This window comes from Anguilla rostrata, chromosome 6 (genome assembly GCF_018555375.3).
Source record: "Anguilla rostrata isolate EN2019 chromosome 6, ASM1855537v3, whole genome shotgun sequence".
Lineage (NCBI taxonomy): Eukaryota > Metazoa > Chordata > Actinopteri > Anguilliformes > Anguillidae > Anguilla > Anguilla rostrata.
Genome location: NC_057938.1, coordinates 37,625,041 through 37,647,560, shown reverse-complemented (window position 1 = coordinate 37,647,560; position 22,520 = coordinate 37,625,041). Strand labels below are relative to the sequence as shown.

The following is a 22,520-nucleotide window of genomic DNA, read 5'->3' as shown; positions in this document are numbered from 1 at the left end:
TTCCCCATTCTGATGCTTGGTTTGAACTTCAGCAGATCATCTTGACCATGACTACATGCCTAAATGCATTGAGTTGTTGCCACATGATTGGCTGATTAGACATTTGCATTAACAAGCAATTGAACAGGTGTACCTAATAAAGTGACCGGTGAGTGTATATTTATCCTTTGCTTTACAAGTCATTATCTTGTACCAGGAGAGTCCCATTGAGATGAATATCTCTTTTTCAAGGGCATTCTGGCCAAGCAGCAGCAAGCTGTACAATATGACAATACAAGACAACTCGCGCAACATAAAACTGAGAAGAAAAAAAAAAAATACATTTCACAATGTACTATATATAATTACTGAGTAAATGTGGAAATTCATTATTATATTATGTTATTAGTGTTCAAAGCAGCGTAATAGAAATGGTCACATGCATCACTTCTCAGCAGGTGTTGCCCATATTCACTTAGATCTCATCATGACGAACCGATAATATACAGTACATTGACTATTACAGTGGTTTACGCATACTAACTCAATGGATTAGCTGACCTGTGATGCACTGACCTAAAAGGATCAATACCAGTCTGTGCCTAAGCTGCAGGCACGGAGCTGGAGCAATAGCATCCCCTTGTGGTTGTCATTGTGATTGCTGTGATTGTGACCGAGATGACGGGGTAGATTTAATCAAATGCACTGAACCAGTACAAGAGCATGCAATTCAATCAAACAGCCCTGGATTAATCTGGCTCCACATCCTCATAAAGTCACTGTATGCCACTACAGCACAGGAAGTAAGAGGGTCTTTCTAAATTAAGCCAATAAAAATGTCTTCACCAAGTGACTGACTAGGCTTCTAATCTAATCTGTTTGTTGCAAACATACCAGCCTTTTCATACTAAACCTGTTTGTTTTTGTCACCGATTTTTAGCATGCCAAGTTTTTTCACGCTTACATCTCAGCAGAACAGCATAGCAAAGATGTCACACTGTGAAAAAGATTATTGCTACTTCAAGATGACATTCTAGTGTCCTGGTATAATACAATGCAATAAAACAACATTTTATTGATTTGACTATACAATTCATGGATTCCACTATTTAATTGAAATGTGTACCTTGCTGAATTCAATGTGTACTTTCAGGGTCTTGTTCACATTAGGGATGCAGTTCCACTGCCCCACCAGCAACTCAATAGCTTGGCAATGTGGGGCCGCTGATCCACCACAGGATGTGGATGTGGAACCCTGTCCATCCACATCCCAAGATTCAGGGCCCCCAAAACTCCCAGCGCAGAGGGTCCGGTACCTCGACACTACAACAGTCATATTCCTCCGAGCTGCAGCTCCTGGGCACACTGGGAGAAATAATCGCATAAACACACATCACCCTTCAGGTCAGCCAGGCCATCCTGGAGACCCAAAGTGTGAGCCTGGTGTGAGCCACAAGATGGCGCTGAGAGAAGTTCCCCACGCAGAAAAGGACGACTAGTTTCCTCCCAGAACACACCACGGTACATTTCGTTGTGGTGACCTTCCCTTCAGCTTTGCACAGTAGAGCGTACGAATATTTAGCAAGGTGAGTGTCTTTCAAACAAAATGAAATGACTTGCATCTCAACACACATTGTTGAACACAGTGGAACGGAACATTGCTATTTGTTATGAGCTACGGATAACTTGGCATGTTATGTAAATAGTAAGCTACTTTATTGCACATACTTATTTGGTCGCGCTGCAGTATGAGGCCTAGTTACCTTTAGCGAATGAGCTAGCTGCTCGGTATGGGATATTCAGGTGCAAGGCTAGCTCAACAAATGAATTGGACAACCGAGCGCGCTACACAACTCTGCTTTACAACTTCTCATTTTCAGATTTTGTCTTAAGTAGCTAAGTCATTCTGAATTGTCAGACTCTAGTCACTATAATAATTTCGCTAGCTAACGTTCCCAGTGTCTTCAGCAATTCATTTAGCTTGCTAGCTGACTGGCAACCTTTAGCTTGTCTCTGAAGACTTTTTCTGTTAGGGGTAATTCAAAATTGCATATCATTGCCTTTTTGAACTCTAGATCATTTGATTGAAATCATTAAGTACTAATATAAAATTAATTTGGCTATATGTACATTTTAGCTGAAATATGCATGTTAGCTAGTGAAAACCATGGTGCTAGAAAGCGCAATGACGTTCAGTAATGCTTGCTAGGCAACTTAGCAGGTTATTTTCCCGTTGTTTCCCCTCACCCTTTTTTGCAGAGTTACTGCTATTGTACACTATTGCTCTTCTCCCCAGTTCAAAAGTTCGCACGACGCTGAATTTAGCTCCGGATTCGAGATTGTCGGTCCACCTAAAATCGGTTGTCATTGAATGCATTCACGGTCTTCCTTGCGCGTTTGCAGAGGGTAGCTAATGTGCTTCGAAAACTGAGCTGCGGCTGCAAGGAGGAGAAATTTACCAGTTGTGCTCATCATGTGACAATTTTCATTTATATATTAGATTTACGCTACGTTAGCTTCTTATCTGTTTTAAAAACTGTAATATGTAAAGGTCAGACACATTTATTCCTCCCCAAAATCTAGTCGAATTGTCTCAACATTGTATCTCTTGTGTGTTTTCAAATAACATTCCAAACTGTATATAAACCAACACAGTAATATAAGCCTATTGATAAAGGGTTGTATGTATTGCAATTTTCCCCAACATTTATAGATATATAATTATAATTATAATTTTGACACTTGACAGAAGAGGTCCTTCAGTAGCACTGACTTGATTTCGGTGAAATATTACTGTAGCATTTTCAAATAATCCAATTTAAAAGTTTCTGTGAAATTCAATGCAGGTTTATGGGAAAATGTTAAATTTAGGATTGGAAATTATTTCTGAAATTACAGGTATTCAAACACTTGTTTATGACAGAAGAGGTCCTGATCTACCTCTCATCTCTTACTGTTTTCTAGTAATTCCACTCCAAACTGTATGAAATCCAACACAGGTTTATTGAAATAAGTGAAATGTTGGGTTGTGATTTCTCCCCAAAATGAAAACCTTTGGCACTTCTATATGACAAAGCATATCTTTCACCCCATTCGTATTACATCTTACTGTAGCATTTTCAAATAATACCACTCCAAAATTGGATTACAATATATAGACCGTATGGAGTGGGATTATTTGAAAACGCTACAGTAATATTTCACCCAAATCAGGTCATTGCTATTTCAGGACTTCTGCCGATCAAGTGTCAGAAGTTTGAGACCTTAAAAATTTTGGGGATAAATTGCAATCCAATAGGCCCCTTTTTCAATGGGCTTATATTACTGTATTGGTTTATATAGGTCGTTTGGAGTGGTGTTCGAAAACGGTGCAGTAATTTCATCCGCACCATTTCACGTTAGTTCCTGTTCTCATATACACGTGGTCAATGTTGAGACGATTAGATTTTGGGGATAACTTCATCTGTTTTTGGAAAGCAGATTAAGAGATCGCTGGTTGTTTCTGGGGTCAGAAGCTCTGCCACATTTATAGCTGTGCTATAGAATTGTGTAAATGCTGCAGTGCAGTATAATTTAATGCTCGGTTTATTGGCCTTGCCCACTTATATAATTGATGAGATTGATCTACACTGTATCAATGGGGTGGGGGTACAAAGTGCATTTCATGGTCATAGACGACTACTAAACACAGGTTCAGTAAGATACAATACTTATTACAGCTATTTCTAGCCAAGAACACAGTTTAGTTCACACAGTGAACACTATTCAGACCTAACCTCTGCAAAGCCAACTAGGCAGTAGAATAAGCTACAGTATTAGGACAAATACAAATTACCAAAAAGTGCTGGGATGGGGCAACATGTAGCAAGTGTCATGAAAAAGGGGTGGGGAGGGGGGATTTATAGTGAAATATATAGCGTGGTGGTGGTTAGTCTAGGTATAGTCTGAAGAGATGAGTCTTCAGGCCACGGAGGAAGATGGGTAGTGAGGGGGAGGTTCGAAGAGGGACGGGGAGTTCGTTCCACCACTGGGGAGCTAGGGTGGAGAAGCTCTGTGATCCCTTTGGTCGGGTGGGAGGGGTTACAAGGCACCCTGCTGCCGCAGAGCGGAGTGGTCGAGCAGGGACATAGGATCGAATCATGTCCTGCAAGTAGATGGGGGCTGTCCTGTTGGCTGCAGTGTAGGCAAGGGTCAGGGCTTTGAACCGGATCCTGGCAACAACCGGTAGCCAGTGGAGTGATCGCAGCAGAGGAGTGACGTGGGAGAATTTGGGAAGGTTGTAGATGAGTTGGGCAGTGGCATTCTGAATTGTCTGTAGTGGCTGTATGGCACAAGCTGGCAGGCTTGCAAGGAGAGAGTTGCAGTAATCAAGGCGAGAGGTCACCGTAGCCTGGACGAGCAGCTTGGTATAATTTCCTATACATGGCCATATCCAGCACTTGGAAACATGACAGGCACATATACGTAAAATCCTTATATAATTTGAAAATGTAGCAATGGAGAGATAAAGGAACAATGCTGTGGCATCAAAAATGTGTAGAAGAGAGGTGCTTGTAGGAAAATTGGGTGACATAAATATCCAGCAAAAATCTAAAGGAAATCCCAGATGACACTCACCTTGGTATAATATAAAAACCTTTATATGGGCCACATTACAAAGTTAGTTCTTTAAGAATTAAAAAACATTACTTTGTAATGTGGCCCATATAGGCTTTTTAACTTTTTCTATGAGAGTCTGCTGGGAGTTCCTTTGGATTTTAACTTAAAATGTACCTTGAGAACTTGTGAAATTGAATCAAGGGACTGTCACATTACACTAAGCTGCCACTGGGAGGCAGGTTACATGCAGGCTGTTTGTTTAATCATTGGTCTCTGTGCTCTCTTAAGTAACTCCTTTTCTTTTAACCCCCAGGCAAATGGCAGGTGGTGCTTTCTCAGCCTGGTGGACCAAGGTGTCCCCCTACTACACCAAGGCCTACCAGGAGATGTGGGTGGGATTGGGCATAATGACATACTTGTACTACAAGGTCTCCTACGGGGGTAAGTGCTAGTCCAGTGCCCCATGTGCAGTGAGGTAGTGTGGCTCTCATGATTAATGGGACCGTAAATCCCAACTAGTCAATCGCTCACTATGAACTAATACAATACTAATACAGTATAACGGGTAAGGAACTGGTCTTGTAACCTGAAGGTCACAGGTTCGATTCCTGGGTCAGACACTGCCGTTGTACCCTTGAGCAAGGTGCTTAACCTGCATTGCTTCAGTATATATACAGCTGTGTAAATGGATGCAGAAGTTGTGTAAGGCTCTCTGGATAAGAGCCACTGCTAAATGCCAGTAATGTAATTGATGGCACCACCCGCGGTTTGGATTGTGAAGCCCCTCTCTGAATTTACCAGCAACTATTGGTAACTCTTGCTTGGGAGTATTTATTTGGAGTATTATAGGGCTTAGGTGGTGACTTTGTGTGACAGCAACTGCGGTCGGTCTGGCTATACTGCCACCATTAACTGGTCTCCCTATATTTAGCTGCATTTAAAATGTAAAGTTCTGGACTTCAAGAGACCACCCCAATGCATTGAGATGTGGGCTATAAAATGCATGACGAATAAAAAATGGAAACAATTTAGATATTTATTGAAGGGTTACATATTGCAAAATCACATCTACAGCACGCACGGTTGTGAGCACTTGTGTGTTTCTTTTTTTGTGCAATTAAGCGGATTCTGCTGTAGTTATTTTAGCGTGTATTCTATAGACGGCTTAGGCTCTTGGTGGGGGGGCGGGTTCAATGCATGAAAAACCCTGTATTAACAGAATAATCTTAATGAGGTATTCTCTTTGATTTCAGGAAAGAAAGCAGTCAAGGGAAGTAAGTATATTCCTCTCGTTTGTTACTTCTGGTTGTGATGGATTACTTAATTGTACAAAATGCTTGTTTACAACACGGTTACATAAATGTGGTTTAATTTTGGAATTTTGGTTTTGTTCAAGACCTGGCTTGTATATTTTTCCTTTTTCAGTCCAACATACTGCTTTGCTTTGCGTTTATTGTTTTTCTTTCTTTTTCAGAACCCGGACATTAATTTGGATGCCCTGCTGATTTGTGGCTCCTGCCCATCTTGAGAAATGCAACTGCAGCCCGCTGTACATTGTTTGCCTTCTGCCCGTGTCTCATGGAAATGAATAAATTGTTTCATTTAGATCACCTAAAGGACACTTCTATTGCTGTCAGTGCAGTTGTCTTGTCTTTGGCAAATGGTGTGTTACACTGGCCATTGAACAAAGGTCCAACCGTTAATTTATAAAATAGAAACCATCTTATTTTACTTTGTTGCAAAAAATATCCCATTACGGGTTATTTTTTTGGTCTTTACACAACCTTAAATAAAGTGATTGATGAAAATCTGAATAATGTTGTTATTCCTACCTTTTTTTTAACATATCTGGTTTAACAAATAATATCTGTCACTATACTGAATAGTTCATCCTTAATCAACACATAGACATTGCATCCCATTATAGAATTGTATCTGCAAACCCACACAGTCTCCTGAACTCATACTGTGCAAGGCTACTGCATTATTGTAAAAGGTACATTTTCACAATACAGTGGTTGACCACTGGAAACACACTGCCTTGACCTGGTCTTGGAAGTAGTCACATGATGAGGATGAGTAAATTTTATGGTCCATTTGGAAGTTTTTGTTCTCCAGGAACGAACTGGTTAAGTGTTTTCCCTAAGAATTGGAAGGAAGGTTTTACAGGAAAATTGCCATTGAATTGCCTTTTTTTGAAAAAATGATGATACCCATTATAACGCCAACGGCTTATTTCAATGAACAGGCTCTAATCGATGGTCTGTGCTTCTGTCCCTTCATGACAGCTGTGTTTCATTGGAATTAAAACACGGTTGTCATGAAGGGACTAGAGATGAGCGTAACAGCATTTAAAAATTGTGATGACATCGCGTTTTGATTTTTCCAGTGAGCTTAAAGAAAGATATAGATAGCCATGCCCATGAAATAATTTTAATGATTTGCCATTTGAGTATCTAAAATCAGATTAGAATCGATATGTGAAACCTAGCATGCACGGCGTGTATTGTGGTTTATTAAGTTCATTCATAATTATCTATTGAGGTACTCAGCCACAATAATTCACATATTGGCATTCTGATATGAATGTGACGTTATTAATACTGAAGTAAAATTGTCTATCTCCCTGCACAAGCAATCGCTACCTACTAAACACGAGTTACTAGTTTCAGCTCGTAAACGCTCAAACCCAACAAAATAAAACTAACTGTATGTTTGCCTTGAAAAGCCATTAGTTTCTCATTGTCTTTTTTTTTTAATTAAGTTGGTTATTAGCTAACGTAGGGGACTACGCTGTGACAGCGGCGTCAGAAGTGACGGAGAGCCCTGCAAGCACGGCGCAAAGACTCGGCACTGGTATGGTATGCATTCATCCCATCGGCTACGCAAACGAGAGTGAACATGCTGCAGTTAGCTAGCTTAACCTCTGACTACAGTAAGTAACAAAACCTGTATCCGTTGTAAATCGTTGCTAGCCACTCGGATCAAACAATTTTATTATATAACGTTAGATTGTTAACCAAGATGTGTGGTAAATTGGCTTGCTAGCGTTAGTTAAACCTGCTGGTGTTTGTCTTGGGAAAGAGGCAGCAGAATCACACCGTATTCTGGCTTTGTGGGTATGCTATGGTGTGTCGCTAACGTCGTTAGCTAGCTACCTGAAAACTAGTGGCTAGGCATCGTAAGCAGCCAACGTTGGCTATGGATACAATCAACTGGCAGACATATTCAACTAGCCTGATACTAGCGTAACGTTAAATTAGGAAAGAAATGCGATGTTAGAAGTGACTGTAAAATATGGGCCCGGGATCTGTGTAGCTATTTATAACGCGTCTCGCACTCATCATGTAAAATCAACCAGTGTTTTCGCAGGATGTTCCTCCTCCACTCGCTCTCAGAAATCATACTTTAATCTCCCACAGCCTGGATCAAAGATTAGCCTACCACTAGCAAGCGTTAGTTGGACAATGTGGTTGTTTTTAAAGCGGCCCATTTGTTGTTAATTTGACTAGTCAACGATAACGTTGCTACAACGGGATAGGTCACCATGTTTGGTATAGCTAGTTCTCTTACGCGTTACGTATGGCTAGATAAAGCTCGTTTATTTTATTGACTTAGCTAACATTAGCTAGCTAGCTGCTAGCTAGTTTACTACACCGAAGCTGGGTTGTACCCTGCCGTGTAGCTCCGACCGTGACCCACTTTGGTTTGGCCTAGCATCGTCTGACTGTTACAGGTAGCCTCACTAGCTAGCTGTGGAACCAAACAGCAGGGGTTGTTTCACACAGGCTCCTCTGAATTTTTTTTAGTCTGGGGCCGGTGAAGGCCCATTGTGCCACCCCTGGATCCAGGTCCCTTTTCTCGGTTGGGTTGTGTGATCAGCGGATAAGCAGGAGGAAAAGGACTCCCTGTCCCGCAATCCGGCAAACCCATTTCCAGCTCTGATGTCCCATTCGCATTGACTGACCCGTAACCATGATGCCGGTAAGTGTTCCTTTTCTCTTTTTCTAACTAATCTAATATTTTTTTTCTAAGAATAATTTTAGTCAACCCTTATCATTACTGACCTTCGCTAAACCAGCTAAGCTTGCTCGATCTAAACAGCGTCAGTGGAAGAATAAGCACTGCTGCTGGCTAACTATTTGCCGTTCTGCCAGCCCTGTCAAACTGCCATATCTTGACGAAATCGCTGCAGTTTGCTAGCAAAGATTTGTATGAATAATAGCCTCATCGTCGTCCCTTTCTTTTTAACTGTAATACTATTTAGCGTGCTAAAACAAACATAGATTACTAGATAGCATTAGTCTGTGTTTTTGATAGGTTGTTTCTGTTGCGCTCGGTGAGTCCGAGAGGGTTACCTTGCTAGCAGCATAGCTTGGTCGCTAGCGATATGCTTGGCTACATCAATTTTAATCATACAACCAGTCGCTCAGGAGACTTCGTGAGATGGCTATCTAGCAGTCGTGAATTTATACAGGCTTCGATTCCTATACAAACAAAATGTATAACGTGATCAGCTAATAGCAGTATGTGTTGGCAAAATTGGATAACGTTAGCTACTGTTGTGCTACCTGGCTATACAGATTAGGTACTTAATGTTTGTCAACCTAGACTAACTAGCTAGACCAAGATTGAGTTAACCAAGTTGTATAGACTAACTAGCTACGTTATCTAGTTAGCTGCTCGGAAAGCGACTGAAGGGTAGACTAATGGTTATGTTTGTCATGTTTATGTTGAATTGGGTAGAATCAGATAACCAGCTGTTGTGATGTATAAATTGACCGCAGATTTGTGGTGTGGGTTTCCCTTCATCCTCTGATTTAACCACACCAAGGGAACACGAACAAGGTTAGTTTCGTAAACTAGACATGTCTAACTGTTACCGGCGGTCTACATAACGTTATAAAATGTTAGATGCATCATAGTTACACAGATCCGCTAGTGTTGTTTTTTTTCTTCAATGAAACAATATTTTACTCTCCAGTATCCGTTTAATTATTTCAATTAAGCGTGATAGTTTTAATTCACAATTTATTTTGAATTGGACGGAATCTGATCATTTACCACATAGAATCGGTGCAGACATAGCTAGCTAGCTAGCTTATAGGTTACTTGCCAGTGCACGTCGCTGGTGAGCGAATTTGGACTGCTGCATTTGAACGAGAGGCAACTGGTTATGGTGACAGGGTGGGGTGCTTGTTTGCTGAGGATTCAATTCAACATGTAAATTTAAAATGTTTCCCCCACGTCAGAGGAATATGCCCGTGCTTTTGTCTAATCAATATCAGACGTATCTTCTGAATATATGAAAGCGAAGGTTCTTGTAAGGCCAGGGATTATCCCGTAACGTTATCTATTTGAGTTGTGCCATGTCCCCCCTGTCACCCGTACGAAAACAGTGGTCTCATTAGCACTTATCCGTCATCGAAACCGCTCCTTAAAATGGTTTGATCGGATTATCCAGATTTTCCAGTTTGAGACGCACCGAGGAAATAAATCCTTACTGGATTTTTGGAAAACACGAGAACAAGGCCAGAACTGTGAGAAGAACGCATTTAATTGATCTAGCAGACATATCTCTGAGTTTGGTAATTACGGTAAAGTTAATTAGTTTTACAGCTGGATAGTAATTGTGTAGTGAAATGTTTTAAAAGGCATTCTGTCTTCGGTCCTTTAGATGTGTCCTTGGGCGTTTTATTGGAAGAGCTCCTCTTAAGTGAGTTCCCAGGGTGGTATTTCCATTAGCTCGAATTGGATGTTTTCAGGCTGCGCCTTTCAAAGCTTGTCAAATGCCTTTTGACAAATAAGAGAGCGTTTTTATCATTTGCAGCTCTATTTCTTCTGTGCAACATTAACAGCACGTTTCCTCTTTTGTCTGAACGTTGTGATGGCAGGCCTGTGGATATTGTTGGATTTACAGGCTTCCCTTGCTGCATCTGGTGCAACAGCGTGGGCGTATCTAAGCATATATCTGGAATCTCTTCTTTTGCTGTTCATCTCTGTACATGTTGCTCTGTCCTAATCAAAAATGAGATGAAGCTGAATTAAGATGCATTTCCATTGACCCTGTCTTAGGCCAGAGTCAGTTGTACTTGAGGTATTTGCCCTGACTTGCTGTAGCTGAAGGTCACCTATACCCAACCCACCTTACTTTAGATGTTGGTCAGACATGCATAAGGGGTGCTGGGGGCATTCACATAACAGAACCCTTACCCTTAGTAGTTTGCCCCACAGCCCTGCCAGACAAGTATGTGTATTTATCCTGTTTAATATGCCAAAGAAGGCCTTTCTCAATCAATGCTGTAAGCAGAATGACATTATTCATGATGAGCTGGGAGCACTTTGTAGGCTTCATGTAATTTCTTTGCCCGTTACAACCAACCACTGCTTGTTGGGTGGTGAAATGGGAGAAGGCTCTCTGTCACACAGCCAGGATACTAGTCTGCCTGCCCTCAAAGGGTGTGAGTATTTTTCAAAAATGACGTTTAATCTCATTTGAAGCTTATTATTTTTGGAACGGTTTCCTATGACGCATGGAGCCTGGGGCCCCTTTCGCTCAGTGAAATAAGTGACATGACTTCCTATATCAGCAGTACTGCATGTGGAGAGAAACAAATGACTGCTTGAGAGAGAGAGAAAGAGAGAGAGCGAAAGGCAGGGAGGGAGGGTGTCTGAGCAACAACAGTTTGACAGGACTGAAAATGTTTGCTTGAGCAGTTCTAACTTGCAGGATAAAAAAATGACACAGTCAGGTTCACGTCACTTTCACCCACTGGCTTTTGAGACAACCCTGAAATCTCTTGAGAACGGGGCCAGTTGCCCTCAAACTGAATGCAAGCATGCCAGTTTACCTTGTCTCTTCAACCCCTCTGCTTCTATCTGGTTCAAATAAATAAGGGTTGGAAATGTAGCTGAATATCTGTGCATTTTATGTCAGACATAAGCGTAGCTTGAATTTCATCTTGATAAGTAGCTTTTGCTAATCTTAGGCCGTTAGGTGGTCTACCTCTCGGCCAGGCCAGTCGCATCTAAACTGCATCTCTGTGGCCCCGAGTGTCTGCTTTTTAAACAAGAAGGAAAGAAGTACCAGCATGATATAGAAACCGATTTGTATGTTCGTCATTGGGAATGAACACCTAAAAATTAAACTGCTTTTATATATAGCCTCTAGAGGCATAACCATACTGCACAAACTGCTTTGGAGTTAATCTTCATGAAGTAGCCAATAGTTTTTGCCTTAAACCACAAATCTATGAGCACCCCTATGGCAGCCATTGTAAAGCCAACAACGTTCTTATGTAAATGCCTAAATATCCTCCATTGCACACAAAAAACCTGCCTGGACCAATCAAAAACATACACTAAATCCAAAATGACATGAAAAAACCCAGAAGGTTTACGCCTCAGTGGCACTGATACCAATCACCTCAGTCTCTCAATGGCACTGATTTTCAGTTGGCATGTTGTATTCAAAGTAGAATAATATCTTTGAGGGGATTAATTTAGAGTCTTGGCTGCTGGTTTTAAAGGGAAAATGCGGCGTACAAGAGGTTGGGGGCTGTTTTAGGACCCAGTATTCATGCTTGTGTCAACAGGGAACTGCGGCTGAAGTGGGAAAGTGGCAGCGAGGGTCTGAGTTGCCTAGCTGAGAGTGCAGTTTGCACACACAGCCGTGGGTGAGCTGCACAGCGAGATTCTGTGCTGTGCCTCAAGGCGGTGGTGGTGTCGTAGCCCCATTTCACTCGGGAGTAATCGTGCAGACCCCCCCCCCCCCACCCCCCCCGTCTCCCTCCCGTCTCACTGAAAGTGGGTCAGCGCGGAACGCGGCGTCCAGCCCTGGTGGTGGGCGGGCGCTGGCCGCTGGAACGTGCCCACATTTCGAGCGACGGAACGGGACGTCCTCGCCCCGTGGTCATGCCGTCAGTGTCGCGCGGTGCGGCCGACTGAACAGCCCTCGCCATGTCTCGCTTGGCGGTTTGTTGCCCAGCCAATGGGAGGCGGCGGCGAAAGCTGCGTCGACTGACGGGCTGTTGTCAAGGGCCGGTGGTGCAGATTCGTCGCATCTTTAGTCTCACCAGGCTGTTTGTGTTCTACAGCGTTTCCATGCCTCGTACTGTCGTTGTCTGGATACATTAGATTAAAGGGAAAATTTCCCATGTTGCATATTGTTTGTGTGTATTAGTTTTAAATGGAACATTTCTTTATAGGTTGCTTTTTAGACAAGTGTTTTTTTTAGGTTTGCTTTGCATATGTTTTCCTTAACGTTATTTGGCTGTTTAGCTGAAGTATCTCATAAGAGAATGTTACAGCACCGAGGATGTGAACTTAAAGCCAGTCTGCTTCCACACAGTTCATTAACCATGGCACTGCATTGAATGGATTTATGTTAAAGTTCATTGCATGCCATATGAAATATCTACACTTGATAGTCTTGACGCTCGTCAAATTGTCGCTACAGGTTTCTGTGATGTGGTGAGTGTTTGTCCAGTCCTCATTCCTGTAGTTGCAGTCATGTTAATGGTGGTGGCAGCGTTTTTTATGCCCCCAATGTCAGCTCAGTGCAGAGAACCCCAGAGCAGAGAGCCGAACCCTGAATCTGGACATGCTTCATCTGAAGTGTCCTGAATCTGAACAAGCTTCATCTGAAGTGTCCTGAATCTGAAAATGCTTCATCTGAAGTGTCCTGAATCTGAAAATGCTTCATCTGAAGTGTCCTGAATCTGAACGTGCTTCATCTGAAGTGTCCTGAATCAGAAAATGCTTCATCTGAAGATGAGAATGTTCAGGAATTAAAAACCAAACGGACAGAAATGAGGTGCTGGTCCTCTGACCCAAATTGTTTTTATTATACAGTTGGGTAATATGTAGTGGCAGCCCTGTTACCACCTCAACCCCGAGTAGAAAGCACATCTACAGTTTCAGAGCCTTTGTTCGCCCCCATAGTTTAATTCTGAGCGCAGTTTTTTGCGCTCCAAGGGCACTGGCTCTTGACATACCGTAAAATTGAATCGAGCTGCTGATATAAAAACCAGGACAAAAAGGTACAAAATACAATTATGGATTGTGCTTTATTTAGTCTTTCTCAACATCCATGCCTTCAACAGTCGCTAATGCAGTCTTCTAACTCTGACCAAAGTACAGCTGATGGGAATGTGTGTGCTTTCATACCCCTAACTTTAAATGTGCTTTTTGAATTGAATTAAAACAGGCAAGCAATTGGTTTGCGCATAAATTTGCAAATTGAAAATGAAATTCTACAGAAGAGCCATCAAGCAGGCCAACCAGCTGTCCTATCTGGGTATGCAGCCAGATAGTTTCAGGATGTGGCCAAATGAATGGAGGATCTGCTTCACCCCCCACTTTTACTCCCCTGGCAGATGATCCTGACGGTGTACCTGAGCAGCAGCGAGCAGGCGGTGACGGAGGTGCCCATCACCCCGGAGACGCGTTGCCGGGATGTGGTGGACTTCTGCAAAGAGCCCGGAGAGAGCGGCTGCCACCTGGCCGAGGTCTGGAGGGGCAATGGTAAGAGTGGCTGCGTCACCCCTGGCCACTAGCCTTAGCCACCTGCCCCTTAGCTCCTCCCCCGGTCATTACTGCGTAACGATTGGGGGTGGGGTTAGGGGGCAGGGTGCTAGGGTTAGCAAACGCCCTACCTCTTAACTGCCTGCCTGGCCCATAAGCATAGCGCTCCACCCCCCAACACTGCCCCTGACTCGCTAACCCTAACACCAACCTATAACGCTAACACGTGACCCTGCACCCCATCACATGACCTGTAACTCAAACTCCCTGCACCTACCTCCCCATCCCCTGACCCTAATGCCTCAAACCTAACCCCACCCCCACCCTTGACCCCCACACATGCCACACCGGAGGATAAGAGGGAGGACACTTTGGAACGTCCCTTTATTCTGAGGAGCCCCCTCGCCATCAACCACGACCTAAAACTAAAACCCCTCAAACATGACTGCTGTGTTACTGCCGCCTTTTTCCTGTCTTAGGGCTCGGAGTGCGATTTGTCTTCTTCTGAACGGGGCAGTTAAGGTCCCTCTCACAGCGTGGACTCAGCGTCACAGCTTTTCGTTACAGAACGTCCTGTGCCGAGGAGCAGGGGATCTGGCCCCGGTCGTGAAAACGAACGGCTCGGGGAACCTCTCGGATGTTTTAACGCAGGCGTCCACGCCGTCTGATCTGCAGCGGCTGTCGCATTTAATTTAAGTCTGCGCTAAGCTTTTCAGAACGGCACCTCAAATGAACTTCTCGCTCAGGGTGGCTCCTAACGTTTCTTGGAAACGGTTCACCGAGCAAGACGTGTGACGCGTGGCCATTTTCTTTTTCTGACATTCGGTCGACAACCCCCTGGGACACGCGGGCATCTTCACACTTCTGGATGAATAGTTTTAGAAATAAATATTTTCATAAATAGTTTATTAACATTTGCGGCTAGTCTCCTTTGAAAAGTGGGCAATGTTTCATATTGCTGCCCTGCTTGTGTCCATGCTGTGGATTTGTTCATTTGTGAGGAGGATCGTTATTGATGCCGTAGCCACCAGTGATGGCCCTCTCCCATGTCCTGCGGTGGGCCAGTTCATCCAGTGAAAACCGGGCCTCATGGGTGATATGTGCAATATGTACCGTACCATATGAAATTATTGCCCTGATAGAATATGACTCGTATGTTAAAATAAAAATTAGGATGAAGACTTTCTCTGGTAATCTATAGAGATTTTACGCAGAGGCTGGTTGAACATTAAAATCCAGATCGTTTTCTTCATTTTGTACTTGACACATTTTGATTTGTTTGTCTCTGTATTGAAATGCTGTACTGAGGATGAAACCGTTCTCTGTCTGTTTGTGGAGTACGTGACTAGAACTGTGAAATAGCCCAACCGCGTCCAGAACCCGAGGGTGAAAAGCGCTCGCTAGCGACGAAACGGTTGCTTAACCCCCAAATGAACGCTCGTGCGAGACGCGCCCCTCGAAGCGCGCTGGAAATCTGTCGCTCGCGCTCGCTCTGCCTGAGCCATCCCTCTGCGTGCCCGGGACGGTTACCTTTGGGAAGAGCTGTCACGGCGAGAGCTCCGTTTAAGAGAAGGAGCTGTCATTTTCGCTCAGCCTCGTTAGAAGGCAGCTTCTTGTTGCGTGGCTGATGGGAGCGGACGTCAGCGCAAATTCCTCTCCGTCGCAAGAGTGCCACTTCTAAAATTTCCAAACTGAGGAGGCCTGAAAGCTGCCTCTAAGAAAAGGGTTGGGTTTGGGGTTTTGGGGGCGGGGGAGGATTCATCAGTACGAACCAATCGGCACCACCCTCGGTGAATTCTTCTGATTAGGGTGTGGCGTGTTGTTTTAGCTCCCGCACTTTGATCCTCCCATACACGTCCTTCCTGTATTTGCTTGGGCAGGCCTTTGTTGTAGCACCATTTTGCTTGCATTCCATGCACCTATATTCGCGGAACATTCCGGTAATACCCAGGTAGTCAGACCTTCTCCCGCCTTCCCTCTCCCTCCCGCAGAGAGAGCCATCCCCTTCGACCACATGATGTACGATCACCTGCAGAAGTGGGGCCCCAGGAAACAGGAAGTGAAGTTTTTCCTGCGGCACGAGGAGTCGCCCACCGAGAGCAGCAGCGACCAGGGTAGGTTTCCTGGATCCTCGCCTTCTAGCTCTGTCTCGCCTTTTAACTTTACAGTACTGACACCAAACGTGCTGTAAATGATAAATTGGAGGACCACGGCAAGACGGACTGTAGGTAGTCATCAGTGTAATACAACAGCAATTTTTAAGCACTTTGTAAAAGATTTGGGAAAATTCATGGCCCTCGTTATAGGGTTTCTTTACAGCAAAGTCCATGGAGGCCCTGTTGTATATGCATTTGAATTGCATGCATTTTTAATATTGGAAATTCTTTAGGAGCTCTGTTGCTAATTAGTCCCCTAGCAGCCAGCAGCCCCTTCTTGCCCTCCCCCAATGCACAGCCCAGCCTATGGGAATGCTCCTCAGTCTCTGGAGACCCGCCTCCAGGCTATGGGCCCTGCTGATATAGTGGTCAGCCTCGAAAGCCAATTAGAGCTTGTGAGCTGAGAGGAGAGCGTGAGAGGTCACTACTGTCACTGTTCTGCTGTCTCCCTTGTCACCTTGCACAAGGAGTCAGAACCACAAAATGTCTGAATGACAAAAAAATTATACGTGGCAAAAATAGATAAAGCCTACACACATTATACTTCAAATAGTATTTTTTTGCCTTTACAAAATATCTCACCAAGATATTAAGAAACCCTAGAGTATTTATGTGAAAATGGGGAGTGAAAAAAAGCTTAATTCAGACTTTGTAATGTACCGCTTGCATTTTCATATGGCAGCATTGGGGTTAATGCTCGGTTGCATCAAAAAAAAAAGAAACACCCACAAGAAGCAAGTGACAAGCCAAATGAATTTCTGTCTTGACAGGTTTTTTGACGGATTCCTCGTGTGTGCAGGTTCAGATTACACGTGAACTAACGGCGAAGCAATTACCGAAGCAATTCCAACGATGTTCTGAAAGTATAAATGCTGTTGTAAAGAAATATGTACGTTAGTAGTTCTGGTTTAGTTCTGGTATGGTTATTTATAGACTTTTATCAGAGCTAACAGATTGGCCTTCATTCGGAAAGGATCATCATCCGTGTGCAGTGATCCACTGTTATATTCTGAATACTCTTAATTGAGTTACTGATGTGCACGTGTAATAGGCTTAATGATCGAACGTCATTGCTTTCATTGGCTTCCTGTAGCTTATTCTTCTGCCTAGTTGTCTTTGCAGATGTTAGGCCAGAATAGTGTTCATTGTTCTCGGCTAGAAATAGCTGTTCAAAATAAGTATTGTACCTTACTGAACCCGTGTTCAGCAGTTGTCTACGACCATGAAATGCACTTTTTTTGTACGTCGCTTTGGATAAAAGCGTCTGCCAAATGAATGTAATGTAATTGGTTAACCTATATGAATTGGCCCATGTAACTGGTGAGCGGATTTGTAAGGTGCAGTTTCCCTGTGACCCTACAGGGAGCCAGCAGCCTCAGGACCAGGCCAGGAGGAAGAATGGGGGGAGTGTGGAGAAGCCCTGTGAGAACGGGGTATGTACTGTGTACACATGCACGCACACACACACACACACACACACACTCACACACACACACACACCCCCCGAGGCATCTTCTAAACAAGGAAATGCAACTGAGTAACTGGAGCGCACGGTGTCTAATAAAGTCACATTGGTCTCTGTCTCTGTGCGTATGCGTCGCATTTAAATGCACATGGTTGCTTACGCTGGCACGCATACGTATGAATGAGAGGAAGACGTGTCCGGCTTCTGTTGGCTGGGGAGATTGCCTGTAAAGCAATCGGGTGACCTGTGATCCCTTCAGAGTGCTAGCGGCATACTGGTGCTTAAACGCCGCGGCTTATCTCGCCGTGGCCAGTCGGTATTAATGTCTGCTCTGCCCCCCATCTGTTCCACGCACAGGAAAGGGAAACGTAGCCTTTCTGAACGCAGACACCACCCTGGCCCATACGATTCAGGGGGAAGGGAACGGAATTTTACAGAGCACCAGCTCGGGGCTTGGCTTAATGGCTAAGGCTGCAAATCGGTGCTTGATAAATATGGTGGGGCTTGTGCCGGCCGCCATTTTGGCTCTGCCCTGGTCATTTCTGCGCTCGCGCTGCCCTGTGGACCAGGCAGGTGGGGGAAACTCAGGACAATGTGCATCTTGGTATTTAGGGATTATGGATTGATTTCCTGAATAAGCATGCCTGAATATAGTACTTGTGCCAGCTGGTGCAGTGGCAATACTGCGGAAGATGTAGTAGGCTACTACTCTGATGTCAGTCATCTAGGTTCTTTTAAACCAGGCACTAGCTAATGGTGTAGTTCCTGGTTGATTTGGACAGAGAATTTGGGGATGTTTCCCCAGGACCAGGGTTCAAGAGCATTGATTCGGGGACAGATGAGCCTCAAGGACTGCCCTCAGAATAAGCCATGCTTATTTGCACTGTTTGGAAGATGTTGTGCCAAATTTGCTTATCGTATATTCAGCACCACCTTGTCTCAAAGTAGTGAAACCATTCAGCCAGCCATATGCAGTCCATGCCACCATTATGTTTTTTGGCACTGGCACTTGCACACTGTTGTAAGGGGCTGGCTTTCACTCTGTAATTTTGGGGATTACTATGCCAGTTTCATGACTTAACCCTGTAAGAGGATTACACGTCTTCGTTATCCATCGGCTTTGCCAGAGTGGGGGTGTGTGGGTGGGTGTGGGTGTGGGTGTGGGTGTGGGTGGGTGTTATGGGTGGGTGGAGGGACATAGTTGCTCATTCGGGACTGCATTATGGTGCAGTCTCTGGGAACAGCAAGCTTCCACACATGACCATGACCATGTCCCAGAGCAGGGTGAACACAGGCTTGACTGGTAGACCACATGATTACCCCTTATGCTCACAGTGCTAGTTTACCCCCCGTTTTTCATCTTTTATTGTGGTTTCCAGCAACTCTCAACTGCTTCCATCTGTAGTCATGGTCTGTCTTCTTGTGGGGTTCTCCTGGGGGAGGGGTCTCTGAATGTCTGTTGTAATTCAGTCAAAGCTGGGATGCAAGGTGAAGGAACCCGAATCGAAATGTGGGATTACACAAAACGTTGTATATTAAAAAAATAAACTGTACAAAATCTAGGCAAGCAAGTACTGGGTGAAACAAGAATACTGTAAGAATACTATTTTTATACACTGCTAGGTCTGACATCGGAAATTAAACAGCATGTCAAATAGATAGACAACGAACAAACAATCTAGACGTCATTTGCGACTCTTCTTTTGAACCTTATGGCCCATAACATCTCCGAAGTGGCCTTCTACCATCTGATCAACATTGCTAAAATCAAATCCACACAAGCCTGGAGTACACTTCAAGACCTTAATCTTCACTAAGATCTTTACTCTCCCTCTTTCATTGCCCTCCATCTCTGCTGTCCTCTCTGTGTCTGGGGTCTGACCTGCTCCCCTCCTGGGCTGTAGACTACCCTTCCAAAATGCACTCAGCCTGCCTCCACTCCCCGCACTTCTCAAAAGTGACTTTGAAATAGTGGCTTTCAAATAGATTTTATAAGTATGCATTTGTCCTGGTATTAAAGTTGTGACATTTACCTCATATTTGATAGTTTGATTTTTATTTTGCATTGATTTCCCTGTTTTGATTTCCTTTTTTATTCTCTTTGTAAAGCAACCTTGTGCGCTTTATTTTCAAAGGCAGGACATTTGGCTTTCCTTACTGATTTGAGTTCTACATTCAGTGCCTAGGTGTTCTGCTGAAAATCACCCTTTAATCATCTGCAACTCTGACCCGTGGACCGTAAAAAAAAAAAAAAAACAGCTCTGTTGTCATGCAGCAGTTCAATTTACATACACAATTTTCATTGGCCGTTGTTGCCAACACTTTGATTTGCTGTGGGGAAATGAAGCAACAGCCAGCTGGAACTGTTGCTGGGACTGTTGAGACTATTGTGTGAATTTTACAAGGCAGAGGGTGCTACCGACAGCTTTAATGCATCACCCAGATGAACTGTTTTGCGCTGGCTCTTAAGGAAATATCTGCAGATGAGGAAATGGCAAATATTCACCAGCCAGAGATGGAAATTGGGAGTGGGGGCAGTGTGGTTTACTGGTGCAAGTCCTGCTGCTTGTTGCCCTTGGTAACCAGGTACAGAACTGAGGGATGTGGGTGCAGGCATGGTCGTGAATGCATTTGTGTGTGCACATGTCTACATGTGTGTACGTGCAAGTGTGCATGTTCTTGTGATGTGTGTATGCTCTGTACATAATCCTACAGTTTGTTTGCTTTAACGCATGTATTTGATGCACTGTGTGTGTGTGATATGGACATGCACGTGTATGTATGTCCGTATGTGTGTTGTGTGTTAATTTGACAGCAGAGAGAACAGTGCATTGCCATGGTAGCTCTTCAGTGGAATGTCATTTGGGTGGAGCTTTTACAGCGTGGGAGTGAATGATTTGAGTGGCGGGATTCTCTTGGGTTTAATTCAGATAACCCCCCCCATTAACACCACCTTTGTAAAATTTATTTTAAAAACACTAGTATATCACAGAAGTCTCAAAGAGATTATTTTCCTCTCATTTAATAATTTTTCTATCGGTCGCCCATAAGGCAAACCATGGTGGTGCTTTGGTGATTAATATAACAATTATTTGCTTGCTTTACAGAAGCAAATGTTTAGGTCCACGAAGGGTAATGTATATAGTCGCTTTCATATGACATCGTATCCATTCTCAGCTTTATTTTTAACGTAAATATTTGTCAGTATTTGCTGCTGGATGTTTGCTGAACGTGTTGAGATGTATTTTTGTCAATGGTACAACAGCAACGTCGACATGTGGTGAAAACGGCGGTCTTAATCGAAATTGTAAATTGCTTTCCATTTTGCCAGTCCTAATCCTAAAGTGGATTTGCGCTTTTAAAAGAATGCTTTCCTTGTCGCGTGGGTGGTGTTCGGTGATGATTGTGTAGTCTTTATTTTTGCAGCTATTAATAGCGCGTCCGATTTATGAGACGGGGATTAGTGGGGATGAAGGGGTTTTCCGATACTCCGTCTCTTCACTTTTGTCTTTGCGCTAAAGACCAAAGCGTTGTATCTAGCTCGTGTAGGTCGAGTACATTTGTGTTGCCATGTTACAGTAAATCGTAAGGGTGCAAGTGTCGGCGAGTGCTCTACAAGTGTGAGATGTGTATTTTCGGTGTGAACGCAACGAAGATCGGGGTGATTGCTTGTTTTGAAGAATCATATTAGTAAGTTTCTTAAACTGGCCATTTGTGCATTTACTGGTGCGATCGGTGCACACTGGTACCAACACGGTGGCGATCAATACTATAAGTTCTGTACATCCCCATGAATTAAATAAAAAGCGCTGTATCTTTATACGCAAAATACCACGAAATCCGACGCATTTTTGACAAGCATGCAAACTATTTGCAATTGCAGTCAACTGGATTTTCTTCCATGATCTTTCTAGTGTTTGTTCAACGTGTAGAAAAATAGACTGGGCATTTAAACGGAATTCGCTTAAGGGCAAAACGTGTTTGATGCACATTTTTTTTTTTTTTGTATTTTAATTGCGCGTATAGCCTACAGTGTGATTATCAATGAACAAAGAATTCGGTAGACGAAAAGTCTTCACATATTTGAACGACGTGGTTGCACCCTAAACCGAAAAGAAAAAAAATCTCGCCTACTGTACAGAAATGGTTGTTTTTTAGATAGGGAATGAAGAGTAAAAATGAGACGGAAGAGCGTGGAGACTGTGGAGGAGTTTCTAGCTGAAGCACAGCCCAGTGCGATCTTTCAGAATCTCGGAAAAAACACAGCAGGTATCTACGTTTTGCGTTTTTAAAAGTAACACGTTGTCTGGCTAAAATGTGTGCTTGTTCTGCTATTTTATTCTGTTTGCACATGTGATATCGCCGTGAAAAACAAATGGAAATTGCAGCGGTTTCATATAAACGGCTTCAAATATAGTTTTAAATATAGTTAATTAGCTTACGTGGATAAGTAAGCAGATATTCTGTAGGGCATAACTAAATTAAAATATGCAAAATAGACCACTGGGTGGTTTGTGTGTGTGTGTGCGTGCAAGTGTGTGCACGTGCTGATATGCATACACGGGATACTCGCAACCTGTCTAACTGTTTTTTTTTTTTTTTAACACGAATATATTTGAGAAAGATAATGTACACAAATTACATACAGTGGTATGCAAACGTTTGGGCACCCCTGGTCAAATTCTATGTTTTGTTGATTTTTAAAAACATGTCTTCTAGCATATAGACCTATTGACATAGCTTAATCTGGTGTATGTTCCTGTTCAATGGTTTTCTTTTATATATAGCCGTCCACA

The 22,520-nt window shown here is 43.4% G+C and overlaps 2 protein-coding genes across 5 annotated transcripts in view; both read left to right on the top strand.

Moving 5' to 3' along the window:
* Positions 1-1,413: 1,413 nt before the first annotated feature.
* On the top strand, positions 1,414-6,386 carry atp5mj (ATP synthase membrane subunit j). Its single transcript, XM_064339484.1, has 4 exons — positions 1,414-1,565; positions 4,892-5,019; positions 5,832-5,852; positions 6,053-6,386. The coding sequence occupies exons 2-4, from the start codon at positions 4,896-4,898 to the stop codon at positions 6,064-6,066; spliced, it is 159 nt and encodes a 52-aa protein (XP_064195554.1). The 5' UTR covers positions 1,414-1,565; positions 4,892-4,895; the 3' UTR covers positions 6,067-6,386.
* A 970-nt stretch (positions 6,387-7,356) lies between these two features.
* The window catches only part of LOC135257066 (apoptosis-stimulating of p53 protein 1-like), a 31,535-nt gene continuing 16,371 nt past the window's right edge, over positions 7,357-22,520 (top strand). For 3 of the 4 annotated variants that reach the window (XM_064339482.1, XM_064339483.1, XM_064339480.1), the window contains exons 1-5: positions 7,357-7,513; positions 8,388-8,562; positions 13,956-14,103; positions 16,095-16,217; positions 17,622-17,692. In XM_064339482.1, coding sequence (XP_064195552.1) covers positions 8,554-8,562; positions 13,956-14,103; positions 16,095-16,217; positions 17,622-17,692 — 351 coding nt within the window. In that variant the 5' untranslated portion in view covers positions 7,357-7,513; positions 8,388-8,553. Of the gene's footprint in view, positions 7,514-7,569; positions 7,698-8,387; positions 8,563-13,955; positions 14,104-16,094; positions 16,218-17,621; positions 17,693-22,520 lie in introns of those variants that run through there. The other variant, XM_064339481.1, reaches the window with a different exon arrangement.

What these genes read in the sequence shown, in the direction of transcription:
- atp5mj (XM_064339484.1), top strand. Translation starts at nt 4,896, where the DNA reads ATGGCAGGTGGTGCTTTCTCAGCCTGGTGGACCAAGGTGTCCCCCTAC. An exon ending in CTACAAGGTCTCCTACGGGG is followed by an intron (nt 5,020 to 5,831) that starts GTAAGTGCTAGT and finishes CTTTGATTTCAG; the next exon opens with GAAAGAAAGCAGTCAAGGGA.